General features: G+C 37.8%; 2 protein-coding genes across 2 annotated transcripts in view; both read right to left on the bottom strand.

The window, feature by feature from the left end:
• LOC148305065 (cathepsin B-like) overlaps window positions 1–27,292 on the bottom strand; it is a 282,331-nt gene that overhangs the window by 171,673 nt on the left and 83,366 nt on the right. The window lies entirely within an intron of this gene.
• The window catches only part of LOC148305066 (diacylglycerol kinase eta-like), a 50,093-nt gene continuing 26,646 nt past the window's right edge, over window positions 3,846–27,292 (bottom strand). Inside the window, exons 7-21 of the mRNA XM_088267285.1 lie at window positions 26,644–26,843; window positions 25,060–25,205; window positions 20,891–21,014; window positions 17,708–17,887; window positions 16,370–16,477; window positions 15,681–15,796; window positions 13,359–14,981; window positions 12,070–12,268; window positions 11,183–11,373; window positions 9,688–9,968; window positions 8,292–8,418; window positions 6,897–7,029; window positions 5,237–5,392; window positions 4,706–4,852; window positions 3,846–4,137 (exon numbers count right to left, since the gene is read on the bottom strand). Coding sequence (XP_088123411.1) covers window positions 3,868–4,137; window positions 4,706–4,852; window positions 5,237–5,392; window positions 6,897–7,029; window positions 8,292–8,418; window positions 9,688–9,968; window positions 11,183–11,373; window positions 12,070–12,268; window positions 13,359–14,981; window positions 15,681–15,796; window positions 16,370–16,477; window positions 17,708–17,887; window positions 20,891–21,014; window positions 25,060–25,205; window positions 26,644–26,843 — 4,001 coding nt within the window. The 3' untranslated portion in view covers window positions 3,846–3,867. The remainder of the gene's footprint in view (window positions 4,138–4,705; window positions 4,853–5,236; window positions 5,393–6,896; window positions 7,030–8,291; window positions 8,419–9,687; window positions 9,969–11,182; window positions 11,374–12,069; window positions 12,269–13,358; window positions 14,982–15,680; window positions 15,797–16,369; window positions 16,478–17,707; window positions 17,888–20,890; window positions 21,015–25,059; window positions 25,206–26,643; window positions 26,844–27,292) is intronic.

Genomic DNA, 27,292 nt, shown 5'->3' with positions numbered 1-27,292 from the left:
CATTATGCTCGTACTGTTTTCAGCCTATTGCAGACACAATTCAAGATGACGGATAGTGCAACAGGGTTGGGGTCCTGAAAACATAGATTTAGACCACCCACGACACCTCCAACGATCACAATTGATAATTGATATATTTTGTTACTGCAATTTCGGATGTATCCTACATTTTCGCATAGCGACTGGATTGAAACACACAGAGTATTTTTAAGAGTAATTTTAAACTGTCTCAGTTGCCAGTTTGACACCAAAGTCTTTTAGGAAAATAGAATACCTATTTCTTACTCTACTTAAGGTTTTAAGTAGTCCACTCTTCAGTACGTTTAATTTTACATCAAAAACAGATGATTAGAAAATATTTCACATTTCAAGTGGGTCAGAGAGCTTATATATTATACTGTACATAATACCTAGTATTAAATTTTAGAATAACACCTTCACAAACAATATAACCCCTTTGGAGGTAGCACAGCGTCTATAGACATCGTTGACACGCTAAGATAATATGAGATAACGTCTATGCACGTCAATGACACGTTGAGGTAATATGACACAATGTCTATAGTGGTTGATAATATGACACAACGTGTACACACATTCAAATAATATGACACAGCGTTTATACACATTGTAGACACGTTAAGGTTATAACCATATTACTGTCATATTTGATACAGCCTTAATACAAGACGTTGACAAGTTAAGATTAAGTTAAGTTGACAAGTTATTACAGTGTCTATACACGTCGTTGACACATTAAGGCAATATGACACAACGTCTATACACATTCTTGACATGTTAAGGTAATATGGCTCAATGTCTATACACATTGTTGACACAATCAGGTAAATGACACCGCGTATATTCACGTTGTTGTCACGTTAAGGTAATATGACAACCGTTGACACGTTAAGGTAATATGACACAACGTCTATACATGTCCTAGATACGTTGAGGTAATATGACACAACGTCTATACATGTCGTAGATACATTGAGGTAATATGACACAACGTCTATACATGTCGTATGAACATTGAGGTAATATGACACAACGTCTATACATGTCGTATATACATTGAGGTAATATGACACAACGTCTATACATGTCGTAGATACGTTGAGGTAATATGACACAACGTCTATACATGTCGTATAAACATTGAGGTATGAGCATAATCTTTAACCTTGATGAACGTATACATTATGATTCAGTTCTAAAAAAACAAACAATATTTACAACATTTTATATGTGTCATATTACACCTCCAAAAATTTAAATTACACAAATCAGTTAAAATGTTATTATAAAATTGAAGTCTTGAAAATCCACAGGTTTTGTTCCAAACATATAATTTATTTTGATCCAAATGCAATTCTGTAAATTTGTCACTGAAAACCTAAACCACCGAGTTTCCAGAGCGATAGCCTCCAGCCCAGCCGCGACTAGCACAGCAGACAGACCAGACCCATGACAGAACAGAGTTAATAATAATAATAATAATAAAACCCCTATCCGCACCCCATTGGTGCATAGGGCACTGCGTCATATAAACGCAGTGTTATCTTGATCATTTACACATGAAGGAAAGGTGATCAGCCCTCCGCTTCAGGTACCAGTCCAGGGTAATATTAAATAAATATGACAGTGAAAAAATCATTAATATTTATTTTACCCCCCTTGGGAATCGAACCCGGGACCTCCAGAACGGTAGCCGAGCGTGCTGACCATTACACTACGGAGGCGGACAGAGTTATTATACAAAATATCCCGATCATTTCTACTATTATATGGCTCTGGCCAGTGTCTGTACGCGACGGATCCTCCAGTTCTTTGGACATAATGAAGATAGCCTGGAACGACTGGATATGATCGGTAGCCTGGAAAAGAAGAGAGGGAGAGGAAGATCCCCACATGATGGACCGATCAAGTTAAGGCAGCAGCAGGCACCTCGGTGGTTAGAGCGCTACGTGCAGCGCAGTCAAGGGACAACTGGAGAACAGTCATTGCTTCTACAAGAGTCACAACCCTCAGTAATGAGGAATAAGACGGAGAAGAATAAACCGAAATAATCAAAATAAAAAATTTGTTTGGAATCAAATTTCAAGATATTAAATTTATCATACAATACGAAGAAAATTTGATGAACACGCTGAATGGAATTCACGTCATAAACAGGGGATCTTATCACCGCAATTATCTATAACCACTTAATAATATATCAAGATACTTAAATATTCTTTTAAAGATGACCGTTTATTGAATATATAGCACCACCTTTAGACTATTTTGTGATAATTCAATAAAATTATTTGTATTTATTCTCACCCTAAAGATGGCTGTTTTTATTTTTAACGGAATCTCACAGAAGACCTGGTCTAAACCACTACGTTGTCCATCAGTGAAGTAATTATACATTTGAATAATATTTAATGTCTAAACGATTAATTGTTTTTATTTGTACGAAGATTAATATTTATTTACTTAATGTATAAGTCTTCATTTAGAACAACTTAATTTCCAACTCCGTCGATATAAAGAATATTATACTTTCTAGAAATGTCACTAATTCTTATAATCTAAGCCTCAAAGGGTTATTTTTCCAAAGTCGACTTGATCCAGATAGAACGTATGATGAAATAAATTGAAATATAACCAAGGAAATGCATGGTAGTGTGACACAACGTCTATACATGTCGTTGACACATTCCGGTAATATGACACAATATTTATACACGTCGTTGACATGTTCAGGTAATATGACACAACGTCTATGCACGTCGTTGACACGTACAGGTAATATGAGACAATGTCTATACATGTTGTCGACATGTTAAGGTAATATGACACAACGTCTATATACGTTGACACGTTCAGGTAATATGACACAACGTATATACACGTCATTGACACATCGAGATAATATGGCATAATGCTTATACGTGTCGTAGTTAAAGGTTACATTTTTTTTACATCGAATGTTTGTATTTTGACAGTTGTAAAAATATTTACATGAAATAAGTTAATCTGGAATTTAGAGCTTCAGTAGATTACGATCAGAGGTCCTGGGACAGTCCAAGACACCTGGCCTTCAATTAATACCATAAATATGTCATAAAATTGTTTTATGATTGTGTTAATATTTATTTGAAGTGAAACTTCTTGACGCACATTGAATTGGACTAAATGGTCAAAATTACCATTTTAAGCAAATATCGCATTTCAATTCTACGACTGAAATTCGCAACAAAATAGTTTTTCAAGGGACTATTTCTTATCACGTTTTTAAACACAATTCGCTTTCTCAAAAAGTGTTTAAAAACTTTTATACAGTATTTAGGAGGAATACAATTATTTTCTGTTAGTTGTCGTTGGGACACTGTCAATTTGTGTAGGTATCAAAAGCATACATTAGCCATTTGTTTAAATTCAACATCTGGTACACTGCGAATGTCTTCACGAATGGATATGGCTGACCGCCCGGTGTTTTCTGAATTGCAACCTGGCAACCATGGCTACAGTGAGAATTGCCAAACTCCTCTTTGCCAAAAGCGCGGCAGTCGTTTAGAGGTCGAGCTGAGAGGTTGTGTTGCAGCATGGGCGTTCTCAAACTCTATTTAGACAATATCAAAGGACAGAGATAGATTAGCGCACCAATATCAAAAGACAGAGTTTGATTAGCGGATCAATACAAAAAGACAGAGATGCATTAGCAGAGCAATTCCAAAAGACAAAGATGGATTAGAGATTGAATACAAAAAAAAAACAGAGATGGATTAGCTGATCTATACCAAAAGACAGATATGGATTAGAGGGTCGTGCGCCGTATATGTTTGTGAAGACATTCCAGGATATGGGTCAGGGTGTTTAGGTGAGGTCCTTGATGGCCTGCAGTATCCGCTTGACGTGGCCTATCTTGGTGACGCCCATGTCCTTGAGGTCGCGGCGCGCGAGCGCTGGCAGCTCGCGGCCCGTGACGTCGTGGCGTGCGAATAGCTCGGCGTACTCGGCCAGCTGCAGGGAGGCCAGCCAGTTGCCCACCTCGCCCGTGCTCCACGAGGAGAAGGCGGGCGCGGCGCTGCTGGCGCGCCGCCCGGGCCCGCGCAGCCAGCCGCGCCTGCTGCGGCCCTGATCAGCCTAAAGAAGTGTCATAACAATTTTATTTCAATTTTGATATAGTGCATGTCAGACCTCGGTTCTTAATGCATGTTTGTTCTGCAACCCCTAGTGCATGTTGGTCCTTGGGTCGACCAAAATCGCATGTGATAAACATTTTGTGTAGTGCTATGGTGGTGACGTGTAGTAGTGTTTGCATGCTGCTGTAGTGATTGTCTAAACGAAGAGACGGGTACGTCTCGAAACCGGTAGACATTAAAATCTCGGTGAGTGATTACATACTAACATTTAAAAAAATATAATTAAAAGTACAATGTTGACACTCAAAAAACACTTTGTTCTATATCAATATGGTACGTCTTCTACTTCTTCTGCTTGGTGTAGGCCTTGTGGCCTGTTTTTAAGAGGGATTAGCCTCCTGTGATGTCGATTCCCAGCTGTTAATTCCCAATTTCATTTTAATGATGGAATTATTATTCCGAAATAAGAAGTCCGGTAATCACAAAAGTGTTTATTAAAGTGGTATTATGTACACAAAGTGAACGATGAATGAAATGGAGAGTGTTTTACTGCATGAATGCCTTCTTACCTCGCTGTCTGGTGGCTGCAAGGAGGCTATGCCCCCCTGCTCCCTCACCAGCGCCAGCTGCTGCCGAGCCGCCTTCAGGGCCTGCTGCAAGGGGGGCCCTCCACCCGCAGCCTCCGCGGCTGTGCATAGCTCCCCCAACACTCTCGCCTGAAACAATTACACAATTCAATTATGTACTTGGAAGGAATTAGAAGACCTCAGGGTGTAATATGACATATTCAATTATTTTCTTAGTGTTTGCAGATTAAAATATAAATAAATTAATGTATAAATGTCTTGATGATTTGATAATTGGTGGGTGATGGCTTGGTAATTTGATAGAGGCATAAATGGTTCAATAATTTGGTGAGTGCTGGCTTGAAAATTTGAAAAATGCTCAATTGGGTTGATAATTTGATGGATCTATAAATGAATTGATAATTTGATAAGGGCATAAATGGCTCAATAATTTGTTAGGTGCTGGCTTGACAATTTGACGAGTGTATAAATCGCTTGATAATTTGAGAAAAATAGCAGTAGTTTTTCCCTCACCAGAGTGGCTAGGTATTGTCGCAGGGTCCCCGCTGGGAGCAGCCTGCCTTCGGGGGTGAGGGCGTCCACGGCAGCCGAGGCGGCGCAGGCGTGTGAGTAGAGTGCGCTGCCAGTCCCTCCACTGCTACCCGACCCAGTGATCGAGGACATCTTTACCTGGGGAGAGAAATACACGTGCAAAACGGGTGTCATAGAACCATGGCTTTATTCTTCTTGTCTAGCCTTATGTTCTCCACCACTGCCTCTTCCATTTCCTTTGGTCGGTTGCTGTTTACAGCCAGCTTGTACCCCCCACAGCGGCTATGTCGTCGGACCATCTTTTTTGGGGTCTTCCGACGCCCCTTTTATTCTCCACATAGTTTTTTTTTTTAATTACATAACGTTCAAATGACTCTGAAATGTAGCTACGGCTTATACAAAACCGCTTATTATGACCCTACTCAGGCTTCAAATTTTTAGTTTCATAGCCTATGCCTACTCGTGAGTGGATTTACTCTTTATGTTTAAAGTTACCATAATTTCATGTAATTCATGAGCGAAAATTCCAGGCAAAAACACTCGCTCCACATAGAATCATGGCGGTATTGCCATATATGTGAAAAAAAAGTGTTCGTTCGATAAAGCAGTGTGCGATAGAGAAAAACAAAGATGGCGACGTTACGTCAGTTTCGAGGAGGAATAAACTTGAGTGTCGTTATTTTGTTTTACAGAGCAACACGAGTATTTTGAGTCTGATGTTATAAAAAGTGTTTATTTTTATTATTTTTAACTTGTAACATGTAATTTGAGAATAAAAGTAAATCTTCCACATAAATGTCTGACTTAATTTCTCAACATGTGGTTTACGAAGAAAATTTGTAACTTTCGATGTCAAACTGTTTCCATGTGAGTTTTTACGACAGGAGTATCCGTTTGTTAACGTACACAGAACCACAAGATCAATAACATAGAAACACATCGAACAAAATCTAACACATACCGCTTTTGGTTAAAAGAACTTTGATTATAATGCAATAAAGTTGTACAACCTGCTTTCACTATCTATAAAGTCATTAAAAATATCAAATATATATAAGGGTATTTATTATTCACAAATGGATCAGATCTGAAAAAGATTGCATCATTCGGCCATGTCGTATTTGATTGCAAAAACAATTTTTTTTTAACATATTGCTCACTCCTTTCAACGACGTCATATATCAAAAAACGTGATTTTTCAGGAGATTTTTTTAAAAGTTTAAAAATATAATAAAATGTATTAAAAATTAATATCAAGCCACTTATTGAACTTTTTACTGTGCAACAGATCTTTTTAGGTAAAACCTGAATGTTTTTTCTCCATTTGAAAAATATACCAGTTCTTCAAAATGCAAAAACAACACTTTCTGCCCTGTAGCGGGTAAATATTAAGTTAAAAATATGCCGCTTTTGCTGGGATATAGTACATTTTCTGGGCATTCTGAAAACATGCACAACTGAAAATTGACGATTTTTGATATATGAAGTTGTTAAAAGGAGTGAGCGATATATATGTCCCCTCGGCGCGGGAAAACTCAACAATAGCGCATTATTGTAATTTTTTTTTTTGTAATTATGTATATGTTGAAGTAAATAAATAAGTTGTCCACTCAATCCGGCCGACGACGCGTCGTCCCCTTACCCATTTGACGAGCGTGTTGGCGGTCTCGATGAAGATGAGGAGCTGCGCCAGCTCGGCGGCCGGCAGCTCGTCCGGCGGGGGCGCGGGCGGCAGGGGCGCCGGGGGGCCCAGCCTCTGCTTCTCGCCCCAGGTCCTGCAACGGGCAAGGGGGCCACTAAGTGCGGGAGAAGGGGGCCGGATGCAGACTTGGGTGCTCTCACTACGCCAATGTGGAACCAACCTAACTTGGGCACTATGTGATTGGGGTCGATTAACTGGACTTTTTCTCTGTCTTAGTCTTCATTTCTATTTAGGACACAAAATGCCGAACCTTTTTCTAGTGGAACGGAAGGTCTGCTGATGACAGTCAACAGTCCACCTTCTCCTGAGGAGTGCAACGTGGTTTCTTCCCAGCAACAAGCAAATGTTGACAAGTTCCTGATTGGCCCACACTAGATTATCCCTCTTGCTCCCAACACAGATTCAAATAAAATATATTGAATTGGTTAGAAGAAACAAAAATCCACTTAATGATCTATAAACCTCCACTTAATGACATCGAAGATAGCACTGGCATCAAAGAAGTAAAACATTTTGAGTTGCATTTATTATTTACCTTGCTTATTATGTACAAGCTTTAAAGATCATTAAGTGGATTTTTGCTTCTTCTAACAATTTTTTTATTATTTTCATCTGTGTTGGGAACAGGAGGGATAATCTAGTGTGGGCCAATCAGGAACTTGTCAGCATTTGCCTGTTGCTGGAAGGAAACTATGAAAACTCCTCAGGAGAAGCCGAACTGGTGACTGTCGTCAAAAGGCCTTTCGTTAAACTAGAGGAGGGTTTGGCATTTTGTATCCTAGCTTGATCTATGATACCAATATCTTTCACTATTTTTTATCATGTATTATAGATACTAACGTCTAAGGCAAAGGCATTATCTGACAATTCGGGAAGGTAATTAGAGATGGTACATTTGTCATTTGAAGAGGTAATTCATTCCATAATCGAGTTGCTTGGAAAGAGCGAGAATCAATGAAGAATGATGTGTAATGTGGGAGGAATGGAGAGTGTCCATTGAAGATAGACCATGATCAGAATGGTACTAAATTAGACAAAAGATCTTGCAAATAGTTTGTAAGGGTTTGAATGGGTTTCAATAAAATGTTGGTGGGGCGTTTACCAATATGAAAGGAATGTAATGAGAGCATACAAAACTATTGTTGAAAAACCAACTAATCAGAAAAGATATTGGAATTTCTTAAACCAGGAAATCATTTTCAATCCAATGCATTATCATGTACTGACGTGCATCTAAACTTATCATTGATATCTAATTATGACTCTAGATTTCGGTGGAATTTGGTCAAAATTGGACTGGTTATAATGTATGTATTGTATATTGCAGTCTCTTACTTGAGAGATGTTTCCAGAGCTCTGGAGCGACACAAAACTTGCGCTCTGTTTTTGTGCATTATCCGGATCATTCCGGGAGGTTGCAGCCACGCCTCCCCGTCTACTTGCACAGGGACACCTTCCGTTCCTGGAAAAGTATCAAAAATATTGGCAAAATATTTCTTAAATTGAATCATATTGGCGAAAGCTTCAACAGAGATTAGCAGTCAGGTCCTGGAATGTAACCGTGTTAGTGAAAGCTTCAACAAGGATTTTCATACAGTCAGGTCCTAGAATAAAATCATGTTGGCGAAACCTTCAACAGATATGGACAAACAGTCAGATCCTCGAATTAAATCATATTTGCGAAAGCTCCAACACAGATTGTCAAATAATCAGGTTCTGGAATAAAATCATGTTGGCGAAAGCTTCAACGTCAAATCCCGGAGTATAATCATGCTGGCAAAAGCTTCAACAGAGATCATAAAAAAGTCAAGTCTTGGAATATAATCATACTGGCGAAAGCTTCAATCAACAGAGATCATAAAACAGTCAAGTTCTGGAGTAAAATCATATTGGTAAAAGCTTCAACACAGATTTTTTAAAGATAGGTTTACAAGGCAAATTGAGATAAAAAAAACAACGAAAATAATTTCCTTCTTCTTTGTGTATCATGTCAGGTCCCCCCTAGTCTACTATCGCTTGTGAGTATATGTCCTTTGTCTCTGACAGCTCTAAACAGCGCCTCAACTGTTCTGATCTTCATCCAGTATCGCTTATTACAGAGTCAGGAGATCTGCCTTCTGCCTACACCTTGTTGACCCTCTATTTTGCCTTTTATGATTAGGTGCAATAGTTCGTATTTGTCTCCTCTCAGCACATGTCCCAGAAAGGACACCTTCCGGAACTCGATATCATCAACTGTCTCCCTGCTCTTGCTCTATCTTCTGCCCACATCTCGATAATAATATTGAAAGCTGTCCCACCGCATGCCCAGATCTGATGCAGAAGCATCTAGGCTTCCTGACAGATCTGCTCTTGCTAAGCATTTTTTTAAAACTAAGTTGCGAAATTTATTAAAAATGTGAAACAATATAAAATTGTATCCCGATTTTACTGTGAATTTACATTTAAAAGCTTTCAATATACCTGTCACTGCCAATCTAAATAAATACAAGATTGTAAGTCCATCGCAAATTTTCTAGAAGTACCCCAGTGTAGGCAGTGAAAGGGATTAGTGTTTAGTTCCATTAGTCAGCTAGATCCGATTCCGACTCGACCTTGGCCGGTACACAGACGCCCACAACCCCGACCAGCACAGCAAACAGACACGGAACAGTGCAAAGACATTTACTGAAAATGGTCGGTCATCGCATTTCCACTCAACCATCTCGACAACAATAGCATTTCCAATTACCGAGGATGTTGATCTGCACGTTCCTGCACTGCGCTATCCTGTGCCTCTGCAGGTTGATCAGCCGGGAGGCGGCCATCTGGGCCGAGCCGAACACGGCCACCACCTCGAGGACGCGGTCGTCGAAGCTCGGCGGCAGGAAGGGGCTGCCGGGCCCGCCCTCGCCGCCCCAGAAGTTGGTCCCGCCCATGAAGCTGGGGATGTTGAGCACCACGATCCCCTGCAGCTCGGGCAGCGGGATCCGCTGCCCGTCGCACTCCAGCTGGACGCGCTGGCCCAGGTGCCTGGAAGAGAGATTACTCACTTCATGAATTGCTCAACTCTATTGAATTACTACTCTCATGTGAAAGGGATCCAAGACCATTGCATATATTACTTACTTATAACCCTTATCCGCACCCAATGGTGCATAGGGCACTGCATCAAATTGACGCAGTGTTTTCTTGATCATTACTTGATCATTACCTGATCACTCTTGCGCTTCAGGAACCAGTCCAGGGTAATATTAAATAAATATTACAGTGTAAAATGACTAATATTTATTTTCCACCCCCCCTGGGAATCGAACCCGGGACCTCGAGCATGGTAGGTAGCTAAACACGCTGACCATTGCATATATACATCTTTCAAAAAGTCAGCTATACGAGTACTTTCAAATCTATTAAAAAAGAACTAAAATATGTACGAGATGCCTGAATGTATGAAGAATGAAAAAAGAGTCTGAAAAAATTTAAAAATAAATGTTTTGTGCACTGTAAGAAGATGTAAATATAATATGTATGATATTCTTCTCTTCTTCTTCTTCTTGGTGTAGGCCTTGTGGCTTGTTTTTAAAAGGGATTAGCTTCCTGCAATGTCGATTCCATTATGACATTGATAAAATAAAATAAAGTGATAAAATAATAGTTTGTATTAAATGTAATACACAGCGCTCACTCCTTTCAAGAACGTCATAAATCAAAAATTGTACATTTTCAGTTGTGCATGTTTTCGGAATGCTCAGAAAATGTACTGTATCCCAGCAAAAGAGGCATATTTTTAACTTAATATTTGCCCGCTACAGGGCAGAAAGTGTTGTTTTTGCATTTTGAAGAAAAGGTATTGTTTAATTATTTTTTTAAATTAAGTAATTTTTTAAATGAAGAAAAAACCTTCAGGTTTAACCTAAAAAGATCTGTAGCACAGTTAAAAGTTCAATAAGTGGCTTGATATTTATTTATAATACATTATGTTATATTTTTAAATTTTAAAAACGTTCTCCTGAAAAATCATCACAGTGTAAAAAGCGTATAAAATTATCACCAAATGTCACGTCGTAACCACTGGGATGCTCAGACTTCCATCTTCTTTCGTATAATAATGATAGATGCTTTCCCTCAAGTCCAGACACCTATAATACCTTTATTAGAAATATGTAATTTCTATGTTCATTCTTACCCATTCTTCTTTCGTATAAAAATGATAGAAGCCTTGCCTCGAGTTGAGGCACCTACAATACCTGTATGTCCTCTGGAGCCACTCCTTGGAGCCCAGCACCCCGTACCACATGTAGTTCCTGGCTCTGGAGCGACACTTCTCCGGGTGCTCTTCCCGCTTCTGGTGGAAGTCCAGGGAGATCTTGGCATCTATCCCGATGCCGAAGTAGTTGTTCATCACGGAGCGTTCGTAGAACCCTTCTAACAAGGTTTCCTGGAAGAAAAGGAACGATCAATTATCGACACAGTTTCGAGTTTCATGATAAATGAATATTACTTTCAGTTTATTTATTGATTTGGAGTTAGATTTGAAGAACTCTATAATTATTTTTAAATATTAAAATCTTCATCTTCTGCTTGGTGTAGGCTTCGTGACCTGTTTTTAAAAGGGATTAGTCTCCGGCGATGTCGATTCATCTCTTTGTCGATCTGCCCGGGAGTCGTCTACCTCTACGTCTACTTTTTTCGTCTGATTTAGCCCAATTTGGCCTACATGCTTAAAGAAGTTTCATTTGTAAAGTTCGCAGTTAGCAAAGCTTTTTTTGTTATTTTTAGATGGAAATTGCATTTATTATTTACTTTGCTTATTATGTACAAGGTTTATATATCATTGAGTGTATTTTTGTTTCTTCTAACTAAATAAGTATGTTTTTATTTGAATCTGTGTTGGGAACAGGAGTGATAATCTAGTGTGGGCCAATCAGGAACTTGTCAGCATTTGCGCATTGCTGGGAGGAAACCATTTTGCACTCCTCAGGAGAAGGCGGACTGTTGACTGACGTCAGCAGACCTTCCGTTCCACTAGAAGAGGGCTCGGTATTTTATGTCCTTGCTTGACTTAGCAAGACTCGGCCAGGGGAGGTTCAGAGTCCTCGACTTCCCACGACTGACAACTTTCTGTCATAGTTACCTGCGGGTCCATGAGCGGGCTGACGGCGGCGCAGAGCGCGTCCGCGTTGGCGAGCAGGCAGCGCCCCACGAGCCCCCCGGACACGTGCGGCCAGGCGGGCAGGCGCACCAGCGGCGTGATGATGGGCAGCTGCCGGGCCCCCGCCACGGCGGAGCCCTTGCCGCCAGCGCCCCACAGCGCCGACGCGGACTTGGACAGCCTGGAGGAAAAGAAAATTCATTTTGAATAAATGATCAGAATTAAATAAAATAATCTCCAAGAGTAAGGGGAGGTGATCATTATCACCCTGGCTTAGTTATTCCTACTGTTCAAAGGCAATACAGCCACTTGACACACTGCTTCTGTTAAATCTGATGAAGAAAATAAGGATCCACGAGGTTAATTCCATCATTTCTAAGTAACAAACCATCCACCACTTATCTGTAGGACTAGGCAGTGAGAATGGAACGCCACACTGCACAGTCGTTGAAAGCATTATTCACCTCTTCATCTTCTCATACATAACTAACTAACTAACTTACCATCACGCCGCTTCCCCGCACCAATCTATCTTTGTAACCTTAGCCTTTTCCACATTCATACATCTTCTCATAGATACATGTCGATTATTTGGACTCTAGACCTGACCACGTATTCGCGAACTATTTAACTCAACCGTAACTGAGAACTCGCATGTAATAGGTGTCAATTTAAGGATAAATACATCTGAAATTTGGTCCTGTCAATCATGAGAAGAATGTTGAATGTGACACGGTGAATACCCAGACTTCCATATTACTCACTTTATCTTTGACTCCTGACCTGACCACATGTTCACGAAATACTTAACTCAACCTTAGTTGGCGCCGAGAACTCGCAAGTGAAAGAACGTGGCAATTGAAGGATAAATACAACTTTTAAAATTTTAGTAGAGTGGCTATCAATCATGAGTAGGATGGTGAATATGACACGATGAATACCCAGACGTCCATTTTCTTTCACAAATTGATTCGGCAGTCACTTTGTGGTAAAATATATCCATTTTTGATTAAAGTTTTTATTAGTAAATACCACTATTTCTTAAAATCTACTGTGACACGTGTTTCAATGCATTCCGCATCATTTTCAAACACCGTATACGTCATACGGTGTTTTAAAATGATGCGGAATGCATCGAGACACGTGTCACAGTAGATTATAAGAAATAATGGTATTTACTTATAAAACCTTTAATTAAAAAAAGTCCATATTCTTTTTCATGTATGTTGAGATGACAAAATCAAAGAATACATATGAATAGTGTGCTTTACCTGTCTGCTTCTCCCGGCTGGAACAAGCTGCCGCAGCTGATGCGTCTGGTCGCGGAGGAGCACCTATCCACGTCGAGCGACGTGCGGGGCCCATTGTCGGAGCACCTCCGTTCCCGGGGCCAGGCGGGTCCGAGCCCCCCGCCCAGCCCGAGCCCCGTGCCGCCCAGCAGCCCCACGCCGCCGAGCCCCCGCTTTCCTTCGCTGCTAGACGGAGAAGGGGGTTCTACGACTACAGAAACCCTCGGAAACATGCGAACACCTTTAGGAGAATCGTCGTCGTCCATATCAACGTCCAAATAAATACTCTTCTTGCTCAGTCGTCTCTCTTCATCTCCATGTTCAACAAACAGTGAATCCATTCTTGGAGGTTCGAGCAAAGTCTTGCAGGGCTTTTCAGTTTCCAAATCCTTCTGCGATGGCGCAGATTCCATATCGAAATCTTCTTTTAATCTGGCACTCAGTAGACCATCCTTATTCATTATGACGCTTTCATTGTCGGCCCCCACGGATGACGACAGATTGCTGAACGACCCCTTCATCGACTCTATTTTGCTGACGATTTCCATGGTTTCTGCTTCTTCGTTCAGCGTCAGTGTCGGGTTGATGTTTGAATCGGTTTTGCTCATTTTCTTGCTGTGGCGCAGGTGGCGTTTGAAGGATTTTCGCGCTATGTCGTTGCCCTCAACAAATTGGGCAAGACTGCAATATTTTATTGGTTCTGTGCCCGTTGCGAGATTGAAAACCTTATTTTCAAACCCGAATTTCTCCTCTAGTTCTTTACTCGATTTTCTTACTTTTCTCAAGAAATTGAATATTCTATCGTCATACTTTTCTAGACTTGGATTTCTGCTATCTAACGGTAGTTCCGATGTTGTCTCTGAGGTAAACAGAGTAGTCTCGTCCGTAAAAGTATTTTCTATATCGCCGTTCCTGCCGACCATCGCCATGACGAGATCTTGGCCCAAGACAGAACTCATGTCGTCCATGATGGACTCTCCGTGAATGGTTTCGGAGTTGGGACAAGTCGTGTCGGATGTTTCCGGAGAATCTATGTGGTTGATGTATTCGTTGGCGTCACCCTCCTGCGACGCTTGGAACGGCTTCGGGTCCATAGGTTCGGAGGCTATGCTGAATTCTTCGTTGCTAATAGCCGACAGAATGTCCGAGAGATCTTTGTCGTCCTCGTCAGAACTGTGAACTCTCTTGGACGGCGATTCGTAAGGAATCTTTTCTTCGGCTGCTTGATCTTCGTTTCTCTTGAAGCGAGACAGGTCCTCGGTGTAAGGCGTGTCCGTGTCTATGATTGTCATCTTGTCAGATTCGTAAGTATCCCCCGCGGGAAACGGTACATCTAATTGCGCAGGCGACGCCTCGTCGGAGACAACGAAGCTCGGGACCTTAAATAAACTAACATCACAGATATCGCTGTTCCCGTCAGAGACGGAAGAGTCTTTTAGCTTAGCGAGGTTGGCGCAAGAGTTGGAGTTCACGAGCTCTATGTTGATGGCGGGGCCTAAGAGGTGCTGTGAACTGCAATTGCTGCTTAACTGATCTGGAGATTTGCTGCTTTGATTGCTGCACAGAGGGAAGAGCCTCGCTATGTCCGGGTCTACAGGGGGTACACTGCAACAGTAAATACCCATTTATACAAACAATTCAATCTTGTTAGCAATATTTCAGGATAACATAAGTTTAATAGGTGAGTGAGTATACATTGAAAGCTGTCCCACCACATTCCAAGATCTGATAAGAGAAGCATCTAGGCTTCCTGACAGACCTCTTCTTGCAAATATTTTTTTTTAAACTAAGTTTAAGTAAAATTGATTGAAAATGAAACAAAATTGTAACCTGATTTTACTGTGAATTTACATTTAAAAGCTTTCAATATCCTTTTTCTTGTAGACGTATCACTCATGTAGAACATGCTTGCTAACTTGCACGCTTTTTACTTTTTCATCTTTCTTATGTTTTTAATTTAATTTAAAAATATTTTTTTTTTTTGTTTTCTGATAGTCAAGTATTTTTTGTATTTTATATTAACACTACTGCTCTAGTTCTACTTATAATACCTATTGTATTCTTGCCAGTGCTCTTTACTATGACCTAAATTATATTGTTTACCCACACACAGGCCATGCCTTTGTGAGATCTTTTTTTGTATTTATATTTTATTAATATTTTTTTTGTATTTTAATTTATGTCATGTTTGTATAATGCAAAAGAATTTAAAATAAAGAAAATAAAATAAATAAATAAATCCCTGTCACTGCCAATCAAAATAAATACAAGTTTGTAAACGAAGTGAGTATAATATCAAATTACCCTTCGTCCGCAGGATTTCCGGCATCAGATACTGCAGATGATCTCCTACTGGGGTCCGCAAACTCCTTTGGCGCTGGAAGTAACTCCCATGAGCATCGAGTGTCTGCCGTAGATATCTGAAAAAATCGAGATGAGATTTTCCATACATCAACATTTTTTTTAAAAGATGACTTTATAGAAAGGTTTGAAAATATATTTTTAAACCGATAATACTCAATGACCAACTAGAAGAAGACCTTAACCCTTTCCGGTCCATATTTTTTTTTTAAAAATTCCACCAGGTCCACAATAGATTTACAGCATTACAGGGTTAAACAATACATCCAAGTTTTTTTTAAATAAAACTACACTTGCGTTGAAAATTTATTTTTATTTTGAATGTATACAATCTTGTCTCTTATTATTACATTTTAAACTAAATACGAGTGAGACAAAAATATGTTGCTTGAATTTTAACACTAAACTGATAAAGAAAAAAATGTCGAATGACATTCGACATAGAACCGGAATGGGTTAAAATTCATAGATGCTGCAAAGAGAAAACGTGGTTCGAAGACATGACCTAGGTGACGTTGTCCATGATAGACGGACCTACAACCTGAGGACGAGGAGAGCTGACCCCAACAGTCAACAAAGACGATAAGTTGGGATGTAGCCAAGAAGAAGAATACTGTACGACCAATTGATACCTTGAGGGAATCAGCAGGGTGTAAAGCAGCCGCAACGGCTCTGCGGAGGCTGTCTCCTCGTCTCTTCACCTCAGTTCCTTTACTCCGGGCTTTTTGGTTGACCTCTTCCTGCAAATTTTGACGTTTTTATCAGTAGTTATCCATACAAATACAGCAGACCCTGGCTTGATAGTCCTCAATAATAGAAACTTTTTAAATGTAAGTTTTAATTGGTAAACTCCGCATCCGTAGTGTAATGGTCAGCACGCTCAGCTACCGGCCCGGCTCGACCCCGGACTGGTACTTGAAGCGGAGGGCTGAATACCTTTCCTTCGTGTGTTAACGATCAAGATAACACTGCTTTTATATAATGCAGTGCCCTATGCACCATTAGGGTGCAAATAAGGGTTTAAATTAATGAATGAAATATAACGATTTCTTAAAACCTATTTGACTTAGCTTCACATACGATATTTGAAAATTATGTGGAATGCACCAAAACACGTGTCATACTAAATTTCAAGAAATAGTGGTATTTACCAAGTAAAACTAAAATTAAAACTGGATAGATCCTCCTTTCCTCAGACGAATGTGTGGAAAATCATTGTATAACAGAATTAAAAACAAAGATATAAGAAAGGAATGTAAGGCTGAACAAAAGATAATTGAAATGATTAAGAAGAGTTTGTTCAGATGCTATGGACACGAAGAGTGAATGGATAACGAGAGAATGACTAAGAAAATATATTTGGTAAATGTGAGTGGGAGAACAGAACGAGGACGGCCGAAAAAGACTTGGCACGATCAGATCAATCTGAACCTAAAATCAGGTAGTGTCAAAAGTCTGCGTAATCGGAGGGCATGTATGACTAGATGTATGGATGTGAACAAAGCGAGGAGCGTATGTTAGGACAGAAGAGTGTGGATTTCCATCCACTCTGCCTACCCCTGTGGGGAAACGGGATGATGGTAGGTAGTAGTAGTAGTAATAGTGGATTTACCACAATGTGACAACTGAATTTTTTATTTTTTTTAGATAGGAATTGCATTTATTATTTACCTTGCTTATTGTGTACAAATTTTATAGATCATTTAGTGGATTTTTGTTTCTTCTAGCTAATTAAATATGTTTTTATTTGCATCTGTGTTGGGAACAGGAGGGATAATCTAGTGTTTGACAACTGAATCAATTAATAAGAAGGTAGAAAATTAAGCGTGTAGTAGATATTTTTGTTGGATTTAAAAAAAACAAAGAAAAGGTTGAACTGGGCTTCACATTTATGCAGTATTGTGATCTGCTGCAGTCTACCTATATTCGTTGGGATCTAATGATCATCTAATGAAGGTTGTATGACCAACCTTCTCCGTTTTGTCTCTCTGTGCCTTGTTCGGCTGCATTTCCCTGACAGCGTCCAACAGGGCTGCCAGTTTAGCTCTCGCTTCTCTTCCCCTCTCCCCTCCAGTGTTTGCTGCCAACTCCCTCACGGCTGTCCTCAGAGACTCTGTTGCTTGTGTACACGGTTGTCCAGCTTCGATGCTCTGGAAACCAAATAAGTCATAATAAGTGTTATCGCTCCAGTAATATACGGATATTTGTGTCGCCTGTTTTCAAAATCCGCCAGATCCTATTTAATAAGATTTTAAAATATATACTCTATCGGAATGCCAACTGTGGGTTTATTGTTAAAAATGATTATATATTTGAAAACCCTGCTAAAAAATACTTAGGAACAGCGTTGTATTTCAAATTCCGTTATATTCATGGAACTTGCCTTCTGACCCATATCGGCCAATCAGAGAGCGGGGATAGGTCAAAAATGAAGATGATGTCATTATCGGTTTGTGTCTCGTGTTTTTTTTTTAATACTGAATGGTTTTCTAAAAAAGGGAACATTCTCGATTTCATAATATTTTATCTAATAAATAATAATAAAACCCTTTTCCGTACCCAAATGGTGCATAGGGCACTGCGTGATATACCGCAGTGATATTTTGATCGTATACACATGAAAGAAGGGTGATCAGCCCTCCGCTTTAGGAGGTACCAGTCCAGGGTAATATTGAATAAATATTACAGTGAAGAAATCACTTATACTTATTTGAACCCCCCTGGGAATCGAACCCGGGACCTCCAGAACGGTAGCCGAGCGTGCTGACTATTACGCTACGGAGGCAGACAAAACGGATTTTATCTAAAGATACACAAGTCTTTGAAACATATATGTTACCCGGAGAATTTTGCATTTTTGTAAAATCAACTTACATGGATCTGGCGGATTTTTAAAGTAGGCGACACATTTAGAACTTTCATAGTTCAGGCAACTTGACAAACTTGGGTTCATGAGCTACCTGCATTATTTCAAGCACCCTGAGGTCAAAAGCTGTACGTGTGATGATGAGACACCTCAAGATGTCCTTCACCTGTTAATGCTTTGCCCCCTTGTCAGGTTTCAAAGACAACAGCTGGAGGCGTGTTGTAGAAGCCTGGGTGAGGACTTATCCGATGTCGGATCCGCCATAGTTCATTAAGAACTGTCACGAGAGGTGGTATCATACAAGATAAAACTAGTAAAGGACATTGGTACCATAAGCCAAGCTAGGACACAAAATGCCGAACCTCTTCTAGTGGAACGGAAGGTCTGTTGATGACTGTCAACAGTCCGGCTTCTCCTGGGGAGATTTACGTGGTTTCCTCCCAGCAATGAGTAAATCCTGACAAGTTCCTGATTGGTCCACACTAGATTATACCTCCTGTTCCCAACACAGATTTAAATAAAACATCTTTATTTAGTTAGAAGAAACAAAAAAAAAACTCAAAAAAAAATCTTTACTTCTTCAATGCCAGTGCTATCTTCTGCCAACGTCTCTTCTTCTTCTTCAGTTTATCATGCATTTATCTATTCCATATACCTTACCCCTGATAATGAACTTTGAACATATTATTTTTTGACATCTCATCAAATATGAAGAAGAATATGGAAGTCTCGGCATTTACGGGGCTGACGACCGTCATAGCCTGGTTTAAGTGATCACTTTACACACGTGTAACATTCACCAATTCTACTCATTATTGACAACCACACTACTCAAATTCTTGGAAGTTCTATTTTTATTTATTCAATTTAGAAACCTTGTTCTTGAACTTCACTAGAGACATCTATTGGTGAGATGTAAAGAAGCTTTTTACTAAGCAGAAACTCTTATATTGGTATGTGAGGTCCGAATCCTGGATTATAATCACACACATGAGAAACGCCAGAAAATACCATGTTCATTTTTATTATTTAAGCTTATAATTTCACCAGATAATATATTTACAACGTTTTGAGTGTGTCCAAATACTTGTTCACAAAATCTGGATTATCTCCAATTACAGGAGTTATTTTCATATTATTTTTTGACATCATTTTGATGTCAAAAAATAATATGAAAATAACTCCTGTAATTGGAGATAATCCAGATTTTGTGAACAAGTATTTGGACACACTCAAAATGTTGTAACTTTGAACAAATACAGTAGAACCTCGATTCTCCTAACTAATTGGGGATGAACGTATTCCGGATAAGAAAAAAACCGGATAATCGAATAAAATCATATTGACAAGGAAAGACATTCAGTATCAATCAATCATTTTTATAAATCTGGACTTACAAATAGTTTCAATGTTAAATTATTTTCAATAAAATAAACAGTTTTAATTAGTTGAATTGCTAAACTGGCAGTACGCGATGGAGTCCTGGTTTCAACTCTTATGTATGGAAGCGAAGCATGGAGTTGGAAAAAGAAGGATGAAAGAAGACTGAATGCAGTCAAAATTCTCTCTTGAAGATAAGGCCAGAAGGAGAAGAAGAATATGGTATCTCATATCGCTCACTCCTTTCAACAACGTTTATGACGTTGAACATCAAAAAACTAGATTTTTCAGGAGTTTGATAATATAATAAAATGTATTAAAAATAAATATCAAGCCATTTATTGAACTTTTTACCGTGCAACAGATGTTTTGAGGTAAAACCTGAATGTTTTTTCTCCATTTGAAAAATACTTAGTATATTTAAAAAAATAATTAATAAATACCTTTTCTTCAAAATGCAAAAATAACATTTTCTTGCCCTGTAGCGGGTAAATATTAAGTTAAAAATATGCCGCTTTTGCTGGGATATAGTACATTTTCTGGGCATTCCGAAAACTTACAAATTAAAATTGACGATTTTTGATATATGACGTTGTTGAAAAGAGTGAGTTTACCAAGTAAAACTTACATTTAAAAAGTTTCTTAGAAAACCTGAATGTATTTTCTCCATTTGAAAATATTGAGTATATTTGAAAAAATAATCAAACAATATCTTTTCTTCAAAATGCAAAAACAACACTTTCTTGCCCTGTAGCGGGTAAATATTAAGTTAAAAATATGCCGCTTTTGCTGGGATATAGTACATTTTCTGGGCATTCCGAAAACATGCACAATTGAAAATTGACGATTTTTGATATATATGACGTTGTTTAAAAGGAGTGAGCGATATGTAAGAAGGAAAACTCACCAAGTTGATGGAGTCCAAGTGTGCGTAGATGGTTTCCTCTATCACCAGCTGTCTTCCGCCTCCTTCCTTTGTTTCCGGTCCAGTGGTAGTAGGCAGAGGTCGTTCGAACGCCATGATACTCCACCTAAAGCACAGTGACATTAAGTTTTGTTGTTGCTTTTTGTCCGCCTCTGTGGTGCAATGGTTAACGTGTTTGGAGGTCCCGGGCTCGATTCCCAGGGGGGGGGTGAAAATAAATATTACTGATTTTAAACTCTAATATTCATATAATATTACCTTGGAATATTATGTAAACTTCTTGATAAATCTAAAATTCTTGGTACAAGAAGCGCAAGGGTGATCGCTTTGCCTTCTATATAAAATATATGAACCAATATTGAAAAATTGTTCTTGAATCACTAGAACTTCATTAGAGACCTATTGGTGAGATGAAAAGAAGCTTTTTATTGAGCAGAAACTCTTTTATGTAAAATAACTCCTGTAATTTGAGATAATCCAGATTTGTGAACAAGTATTTAGACACACTCAAAATGCTGTCATTCTCTTGTTATCCATTCACTCCACATGTCCATTAATTTAACATTATTAATTATTTTTTGACATCTCATCAAAGATGAAAAAGAATATGGAAGTCTGGGCATTTACGGGGCTGACGACCGTCATAGGCTGGTTTAAGTGATCACTTTACACACGTGTAACATTCACCAATTCTACCCATTATTGACAACCACACTACTCAAATTCTTGGAAGTTCTTTATATATGAACCAATTTAGAAACCTTGTTCTTGAATCACTAGAACTTCACTAGAGACATCTATTGGTGAGATGATTCTTTACATAAATATAAATGTAAATGCCCCGTAAATGCCCAGACTTCCATATTCTTCTTCATCTTTGATGAGATGTCAAAAAATAATATGAAAATAACTCCTGTAATTGGAGATAATCCAGATTTTGTGAACAAGTATTTGGACACACTCAAAATGTTGTAAACATTATTAATAATAAAAAGTTAATTTAATAAGGAAAGGTGTTATATTTTTGGGACTTTACTACCCTCATACACGTAAACATACCCTTAAACTTTCAGGATTGTAGAGTATAGAATAGAAACGTGTTACATGCTCCTCTTCACATTATCTACAAGGGTTTGGAAATGGAAACTGTAATAAAATTTTCCTCTCGATTGTAAAATAAAGGACAATTCCCCAGTCAGAATATATTGTATTTTGGTTCATTTATTACAACTCATGTTGCCCACTTTTATTTTCCGTGTTACCTTTCATTTAACCTTTTCCTACCGATGCTAAAATAAAAACGCACGTCCCGGTGTTGGGTAGTCACTACACAATAAAAAATAAATAGATTTTAAATCGGAAAAATACGAATATTCATAGATAATCCCTTAAATTAACTATAAATGAAGTAAAAAAATATAATAATTTAGATTTATTTGCTGAAAACATTAAAAAACCATCTGGCAACGCTCACGGAAAAAGCATAGGTCCACTCTTGTCGAAAGCCTAAAAGCGACTGCCGACTGCCGCTACCCCGCTAGCCGCTAGCCAAAGAACATTAAGCTTTGAGCTCCTCACACTTGCACAGTACAATTATGCAGGAGTGTGATGCTATTTGTACTATCGCGGTTCCCGCACATTCTTCACGCGCTGTTTATACGCGAATTTGTTTCCGAAATTCACAAAATACCTCCGATGTACCCGATAAATTCTGATTATTATTAATATTTTTTTTTTAATCAACCCAGTCATAAATATAATCAAAGGGACAATCCAATCTTGATATAAAAATATTTAAAATAACTGCCGGTACGTGGAATATTGTTTTATTTTTTTATTTTTTATTAATTTAATATATTTACATTTTTATTTATAACATAATACATTTGAATCATTTAAACATATGGAGAACTTTTATATTTCGATTCGCTATGCCTCTCCATAAAAGAGGCTGTGCTCTTGTGCTTGGAGAGGGACTTATACTCGTGGTTTAATGTTTTATAATAAAAGATATAATAGTTTTTTGTATATTTTTTTTTCAAGATTTAAATGTATAGAGCTTTAATTTTTTTCTTAAGTATTTTTACAACAGCTATTTTTTTGTGGACGAGTATCATCGTTGAACAACAAACTAGACAAAAATATCCACATCTTCTAGTACACAACCATGATACACAATTTACACACAACAAAGGTTTGATAGTCCCAAGAATTAACAATAAATATGGGAGTCCAACACTGCAATATATCGTTCCGAACATTTTTAATTTGTTGCCGACGGATGTAAGAGGTCAAAACAAAATATGGAACAAAGACAAAATAAAGTGGTGAATGATCAAGAGTTAATTTTATGAAAATTGTAAAATGTTTATATTCTTAATTTTTCTCTCTTTTTTGTGTGTATATTATAATATTATGGTTGAAATCGTTAAAAACAATAAAAAATGTATTCAAAAAGAACTCCACCGACAAGATACACAAGGTGGCTTTGCTTGGTGGGTCTCTGCAAATAAATTGTTTTACATATCGCTCACTCCTTTCAAGAACGTCATAAATCAAAAATCGACAATTTTGAGTCATGCATGTTTTCAGAATGCCTAAAAAATGTACTTTACCCCAGAAAAAGAGGCATATTTTTAACTTAATATTTACCCGCCACAGGGCAGAAAATGTTATTTTTTCATTTTGAAGAAAAGGTATTGTTTAATTATTTTTTTAAATAAACTAAATATTTTTCAAATGGAGAAAAAACCTTCAGGTTTTACCTAAAAATATCTGTTGCTCAGAAAAAGGTTCAATAAGTGGCTTGATATTTATTTTTAATACATTGTGTTATATTTTTAAACATTAAAAAAGTTCTCCTGAAAAATCAAGTTTTTTGATTTATGACGTGCTTGAAAGGAGTGAGCGATATGTTTGAAATTGTGATTTAAATAAACGTATACAATTTATGTTAATGATAAAAAAATTCATAAATATGCTATGTAGGAATACCTAAAATCTTAGCCTTGTATTTATTATATTCATAGAGATATTAATGGTTCTTAGAAGCAATGTGTACAAGGTACACAACACCGGGAAGGGAGGGTTAAAAAAATCAAATCGAAACACGTTTTTCGAGGATATTTTGATAACACGAACCTGCCTGATATTAAAACCTTTTTTATTATAAATACATTCTTTTTTTTCATTTTTTTATTTTTATTTATTTATTTTTATAAATCACAATTTTTAACATATATTAAAAATAAAAATAAAAAGTTATTTTGCAGAGACCCACCAAGCCACCTATCGCTAAACTATCGCTTAGCGAACGCTCTTAAAATATTACACAGATTTGATTCCCTAAACAAGAGAATACAAACTTTAGATTTTCAAGTCTGAATACTAACCTCCCCTAAAAAGATAATAACGGACCTCCGTCAGTAACCCCGAAGGATAACTTGAAATAAATATCTTAGTACATTTTAATAACGCTTTATTTGACCCAAAAATAATATTGCCTCGTTAAAAACAACTGCAAAAGTATAATTCGCTCACTCCTTTCAAGAACGTCATAAATAAAAAATCGTAAATTTTCAGTTGTGCGTGTTTTCGAAGTGTCCGGAAAATGTACTATATCCTAGCAAAAGCGGCGTATTTTTAACTTAATATTTACCCGCTACAGGACAGAAAGTATTTTTTTTTGCATTTTGAAGAAAAGGTATTCTTTAATTATTTTTTTAAATATACTAAATATTTTTCAAATGGAGAAAAAACCTTCAGGTTTTACCTAAAAAGATCTGTTCCACAGTAAAAAGTTCAATGAGTGGCTTGATAATTATTTTTAATACATTGTATTATATTTTTAAACTTTAAAAACGTTCTCCTGAAAAATCAAGTTTTTTGATTTTTGACGTTCTTGAAAGGAGTGAGCGAATTGTGTCGTCTACTTTCAAAATCTGCCAGATCCAATTTTATAAGATTTAATATTAAATACCCTATCGGAATGCCAATTGTGGGTTTTATTGTTTAAAATACTTATGTACTTGAAAATCCTGCTAAAAAATATAAAAAATATATACTTATTAAAAATATATTAAAAATATAAAAATATAGGCAATATATCAAGGCGAGCTAGTATGGAATTAATATTCAAAAGGGTGTAATACCTGTCCAGCATCTTGGCTGAGGCTTGCTCGTATCTCTCTAAGAGCAAGGGGAGATGAGCGTCGTCGTCGCAAGCTGCTCCCCATCCCAGCACCCTGGCCAAGTCGTTCCCAGTGCCCAGAGGCAATACAGCCACCTGACACTGCTTCTGTTGAACACAAATGCGTATTTGATCAGGCATTGTTATCGATTGTTGCGCGCTATGATCGATAATCCTGAAATTATCCGGAGCATTCGTCTGCATGTTCCCGATAGTTACCTAAGACAGCGTCGACATAGATTGTTTCACATTCCTATACACAGGACCAACCTGCCGATGGTTATGCCTGTAGGAAGAGCTATTGCTATGCTGAACAATATCACTAAAATCAATATGAATAAAAAATATACTGGCCAAACTGCGAGTCTAAAGTCTAAAAAGTCAAAGTCTAAGAATTAGAATCAGAGAACATCGCCGTGGACTAACAAGTAATTATTTTTCGGAATTTGCAAATCATATCATGGAAACTAACCACTCATTTGACTCTCAAACATTTAAATTATTACACTCTGTTACAAATAAAGGTCAAGTCATGAATAATAATAAAAATTACAAATACATAAAAATTTAAATTCAGATAAAACGTTAATAAATAATACACCAATTAACGTTAATTAATAAATCAATTAATTTAGAAATCCAAAAAACCTGAATTCTAATAATAATTTGTTAAATAATACACTGTTTCAAAATTCTTCACCTTTGCTTTCCATTTTTCCTTTGTTTTCAAACTCCGCCCCTTGACTAACCCCTTCCCCTTACTTTCCCCTCTCCTTATTTATAGAACAATTTTATATTTTATATTTTAGTTATTATCAGACCTGAATGATGGAAGTTTAACTTCTGAAACATGTAGTCTATAATAAAACTCAAGTGGTAAAAAACAAGTGTTTTCTTTAATCATTGTAACATGTCTTACCACAAAGTTAATGCCGAAACAATAAATAAAATAATAATATACTGTTTCATAATACGTCACCGTTGTTATCAATGTTTCCTTTTACAAAAAAATCTTGTTCCTTAACCCCCCCTCCCTTCCCTATTTACTCGGTCTTCAAATCACAAACCACAAAAAAAAACACTCCACCGTGCGTAGTTCGTATCATATCCCATATATGGAAGTATTTCACTATCGTGACAATTTCAAGACCCATATAATGGCGTCAAGTACCTAGTAAAGACGTTGGGCCAAGAAAGAGAAGAGTAACAGAAGAACTGAGAAGTTTTCTGATTATTTTTTGTATTGCCTAACTCTAATTTAATAAATATGTTTTATTCTCGTTTTCGTTATATCTTCAAATTTTTTTTTTTCAAAAATTATAATATATATATATATATATATATATATATATATATATATATATATATATATATATATATATATATATATATATATATGTATATTTACACTAGGGCTCCTGGCCTAGAGCTCTTTCTCTGTACCTATATGAAATCTGGTCACAGGGATTGTACTAACTTGCATGTTGAGATTGTACTAACATGCATGTTGAGATTGCACTAACATTCATGTTGAGATTGTACTAACATGCATGTTGAGGTTGTCTATCTCGGCCAGCACCCATCCCACGGAGCCGTCGCCGCTGCAGACCAGCACCCGGAAGGGGTCCATGTGCCGGAACAGCTTGAGGCCCGGCGCCGGCCCGCCGCCCGCCGTCAGGTCGAACACCTGCGCCGGGTTTAGCAGCTGCTTGAAGCGCCGCAGGAACTTCACGCCCTGATTGTCACCTGCGAAGGAGGAAATGTTGAATGTAAACTAGATAGCTCCGCGGGGAGTTGTCAAAATTACAGGATTCAAAGGGGCTTTAATTACTAATTACCGGATTCAAAGGGATGTTAATCGGTAATAACCGGATTCAAAGGGACTTTAATTACTAATTACCGGATTCAAAGGGGCGTTAATTAATAATTACCAGATTCAAGGTGGCATTGATCACGCATTACCGGATTAAAGGGGGCATTAATCATAAACTACCGGATTCAAGAGCACGTCGATCACACAATATAGATTTAAGAGAGCGTTGATTGATTACCGGATTCAAGGGGCGTTGATCACACATTACTGGATTCAAGATCTATAAACCTTCTATATATGTAATAAGCAAGGTAAATAATAATTCCCATCTGGAAAAATCCTATGATATCAGCCTATGGTGGTAAGCCCTGTAAATGCCCAG

The sequence above is a fragment of the Brachycentrus maculatus genome, unplaced genomic scaffold (genome assembly GCF_059751285.1).
Source record: "Brachycentrus maculatus isolate JH-2025_06_01 unplaced genomic scaffold, ASM5975128v1 h1tg000287l, whole genome shotgun sequence".
Classification (NCBI taxonomy): domain Eukaryota; kingdom Metazoa; phylum Arthropoda; class Insecta; order Trichoptera; family Brachycentridae; genus Brachycentrus; species Brachycentrus maculatus.
This window is presented reverse-complemented; position numbering and strand designations above follow the sequence as displayed.